Source organism: Abrus precatorius, unplaced genomic scaffold, assembly GCF_003935025.1.
Source record: "Abrus precatorius isolate BTA unplaced genomic scaffold, Abrus_2018 Scaffold8, whole genome shotgun sequence".
In the NCBI taxonomy this organism is placed as follows: domain Eukaryota; kingdom Viridiplantae; phylum Streptophyta; class Magnoliopsida; order Fabales; family Fabaceae; genus Abrus; species Abrus precatorius.
In genome coordinates, this window is record NW_020874428.1 from 748,401 (window position 1) to 752,816 (window position 4,416).

Here is a 4,416-nt window from a genome sequence, read left to right on the forward strand (position 1 = left end):
GACAGTCGATAAGAGATAGTTTAAATGTATATAAAAAGAATTATCGTTTCTTATGTAAGTTTCAAAACAAATGATGATAAAAGTTTTAAAAATAATATTTTTATTACAAAAGCATGTAATAAAATAAATGTTAAAAATTGATGATAAAAAGTTAGTGTTGACATTTCTGTATTTAGAACCCCTTAATTAATTTTTGGATCCGCTCATGATTATGTCTGGCCTATATATATGCTGTGTGAGGCTACTTCGGATTCACTCTATCTCAAACCTCTTGAGTGTCTTCAACAAGCATTTTTCACTTGCAATTGGTTTCCAATATGGAATTTTCTCTCCTATCTATCCTTACTTTACTAAACGTGAGCTTCCATTTCCAAACTACGTATACTATATTGATGCATGTGATTATTATTTTTTCCACTTTTTTTCAAGTTGCAGCTTCTCTTTCCTAACCTTGAAGCTTGATATTATCTATTTCTAAATTAATAATGAATAAATCTTCTTCTTTTTTTACTTTACACATTTTCTTTCAAGCAAATCCATATTCAACTGTGATGATGATAGGGTTAACGATCGTTCTGTATTTGATTTACAGTTTGCATTGGTGGTAACCCATGCAGCCTTACCACCTGAAGTTTACTGGAAATCGAAGCTTCCCTCTACTCCAATGCCAAAAGCGATTACGGATCTCTTGCACCCTGGTCAGTGCACATAGTAGTCAAGTTCAAACCTGTTCTTTTTTCTAATTTTCATATCATACGTTACTTTCTGTGCTTCACAGTTCTAACATCAATGCTCCAAAATAGTTATTTGGAAGTGCATAGTTAGTAAATAATTTTCTTTCTTTTTTTAATGATATTTAAAAGAATAAGTGTGTGTTTAGAAAGATGAAAAAAATAGTAATGACCATGAAGCCACCTTTTATTTGTACGGCTCCATTTGAAAAATAGCCAAACTTGCTTAATAACTTGCTTGTTTCTCCTTTATAATTTCCGTTTATTGGAAAGTGATAGTTTTTTATTTCTTTAAAACTTTGTTGCTGTATTATAGGAATCCCACAAATTTTGTTTTAACTCTTACATAATCAAGTTTACATTTTTTTTTAACCATGCTCAAACAAACCTCCAAGTTTAAGAAATACACTATTTTGAATATATTTTTTAACAAATTTTTTGAGATTATCAGATTTTTAAAATGTTAAAAATAATATTTAAAATATAATTACTTTGAATTTAAAAAAATTGATTAATCGTAAAAAATATGTTAAAAGGATGTATTGCTAATATTTTTTTAAAATTTAAATTTAGAAGTTTTTAATTTATTAATTCCGTCAGTAAGTTAATAAATTATTTAAAAGTTAACTTTTCAAAAATATTTCTTAAGTGAGATTTAGTTTCTAAACTTTATTTATCAACAATTTATCTATTATTTTTATTCTTAATTTTTTAAATAATTTATTATTAACTTAGTTTTTTATTATTTAATTAATTGATCCTTTTGAACAAGTAATTATTTAATATAATATATATATTAATTTTAATGATTAAGTTAATAATAAATTATTATTATTTAATTAAATTAGATTATCATAAATAAATAAGTAAAATAAGTGACTACTATTATTATTATTTTAACTTAGTTTTTTTACTTATTTATTTTTTATAATATAATTTAATTAAATAATAAAAATTTATTATTAACTTAATCATTAAAATTAATATAAATATATATATATATATATATTATATTAAATAATTAAATAATTGTATTAATATAATAGATGGCTTTATTTGTTATTGAGCACCTTTCGGCTAGTTATATGTTAATTTTATAAGAAACGGAAGAATTTAAGAAAACATGTAACATAAGTTCTTTTTAATTTGTTTCAATTAAATTTTTACTATAACATTAAAATAATTTATTTTTAACTTATTTTAATAAATTATAATTAAATTTATGATGTAGAAAAAATATTCAACAAATAATAGTTATGTATCCAAACATACCGTATAAGTATCTAATTTGACCTTGTCCAACTAACGTTATAATTAGAACTATAGTATAATTTCTTGTGTATCTTTCTTATATTCTTTTGATTTTATAAAGTAAAAACTAAATAAAAGAGGTGCATGTTTTAATGTTTTAAAAATATGAAAATATTTAATAATTAAGATGATTTATACGCATAAAATTTGAAGAATTAAAATGATTCTTATAACTGTCTAAATGTGCAGATTTGGTAGAAGAGGAAAGCACCTCTGTGGCTGTTGGAAAGGGTGGAGTGAATGTTGATGCAGGGAAAACAAAGCCTGGAGGCACATCAGTTAATGTAGGCAAAGGAGGAGTGAATGTAAATGTAGGTAAAGGAAAGCCTAAAGGCACATCAGTTAACGTTGGGAAAGGTGGAGTGAATGTGCATACAGGGAAGAAAGGGAAGCCACCAGTTCATGTTGCAGTGGGGAAAAGCCCATTTGATTATGTTTATGCAGCCAGTGAGACCCAACTGCATGATGACCCCAATGTAGCACTTTTCTTCTTGGAAAAGGACTTGCATAGTGGAAAAAAATTGAACTTGCACTTCACTAAGACCTTAAATTCAGCCGCATTCTTGCCCCGCCAAGTTGCTGATTCCATACCCTTTTCATCAAAAAAGGTGGATGACGTATTCACCAAGTTCTCTATCAAGCCAGACTCAAATGAGGGTCAGACTGTGAAGAACACCATCAATGAGTGTGAAGGGCCTAGCATTAGAGGAGAGGAAAAGAGTTGTGTGACTTCACTTGAGTCAATGGTTGATTTCAGCACTTCCAAGCTTGGAAACAATGTTGAAGCTGTTTCCACAGAAGTGAACAAGGAAAGTGAGTTGCAACAATACACAATAGCAAAAGGGGTGAAGAAATTGGGTGAGAACAAAGCTGTTGTATGCCACAAGCAGAGTTACCCATATGCAGTGTTTTATTGTCACAAATCAGATACCACTAAAGCTTATTCTGTCCCATTGGTGGGTGCTGATAGAACCAGGCTCACAGCTGTTTCAGTGTGCCACACTGACACATCACAATGGAACCCCAAGCATTTGGCCTTCCAAGTGCTTAATGTTCAACCAGGAACAGTTCCTGTCTGCCACTTCCTTCCTGAGGATCATGTTGTCTTTGTTCCCAAATAGAAAATGCGTTCCATTCCTTAATAACTACTAGCATATGCTTGATCACAATTTCATCTTATAATTCTTCATGTTATGTGTAGTTCGTAGCGTAGTTCGATCTGGCTAGATACTCTTTATACCTACTATATGTTCTGTAACGTGGCCATGATGCATTAGCACCTTGTATGTTCTTATGGTTATAATATATATGAAGGCTTTCCATTGTTCTCTTTAATTTCATTATTGCTGCTTTATTTGAAATCAGGTTTTGTTATTTTTTTGTATGTATTCTTAAAATAGCTGATAAATAGCTGATACTAACCCCGTGCTGACTTGATCAAATACAAGTTGTCAAATTAAATAAATGATATTGTAATATATCAATCGAAGACGATATAAATATTACTTACAATAATAAAGTTAAAGTTTTGTTCGATTTTGGTTTACCATGCAAATTATCATGTGTACTGTATCATTTTATGATTTTATTGTTAATCAACACATGAATTTTAAACTCATTTCACATTATTGAATTGTGCAAAAGCAACTTATACTTATAGACCAAAAGACATCCAAATTAAATTCTTAACTATTTTTTTTTCCCTTTTTCTTGCAAGGTGTTACTGAAGTCCTACTCAATAATGAAGCCAGTAATAATATTTTAATAAAAATAATTAATTAATTTATCATGATTAATAAAATGTAATTTTATACTATAAATTTATATTATTTTCGAAATATGATTTTAGTATTAATTTAAATGGTTAAATTAATTACTCATATGTTAAATAATTAAAAATATTCACTTATCAATAATATATAGGTAAATATTATTTTAATATAATACTAAATTAATTGTAGTTAGGAAAAAATATTAATTATTTTTAATTAAAATAAAAAATAGCATATAAATAATGTTATGCCCTAACTAAGGGAAAATAACTAAAAATAATAATTTCAAATCATTATCACAGAGGATGTTTAGTAGTAGAACTTGACACTTCTCCATCTCTCTCTTTCTGATTATAATTAATAAATGGCAATGGAGTCCATATTTTTTATGTTAACAAAGACAGTGACCGGTATGCAAGACTTTTTAGAAGATATTAAGCAACTTGTGAAAAAGAAAGCTCTTAATTATGAAAAAGATTGCAGTTCTAATCAGGAATATCGTATTTATAAATTTTCAAGCCTTAGATAAAATTATCAAAAAACAATGAAATATAAATGATTATTTTTATATTACTTTTAAACTTAAAATTATTGAATGTAGT

General features: G+C 27.4%; 1 protein-coding gene across 1 annotated transcript; it reads left to right on the forward strand.

The window, feature by feature from the left end:
- The first annotated feature begins 237 nt into the window (after window positions 1-237).
- LOC113846236 (BURP domain protein RD22-like) lies at window positions 238-3,364 on the forward strand. The gene is made up of 3 exons (XM_027474266.1): window positions 238-356; window positions 593-698; window positions 2,232-3,364. Exons 1-3 carry the CDS (start codon window positions 318-320, stop codon window positions 3,161-3,163), a joined length of 1,077 nt encoding a protein of 358 aa, XP_027330067.1. The 5' UTR covers window positions 238-317; the 3' UTR covers window positions 3,164-3,364.
- Window positions 3,365-4,416: the final 1,052 nt, after the last annotated feature.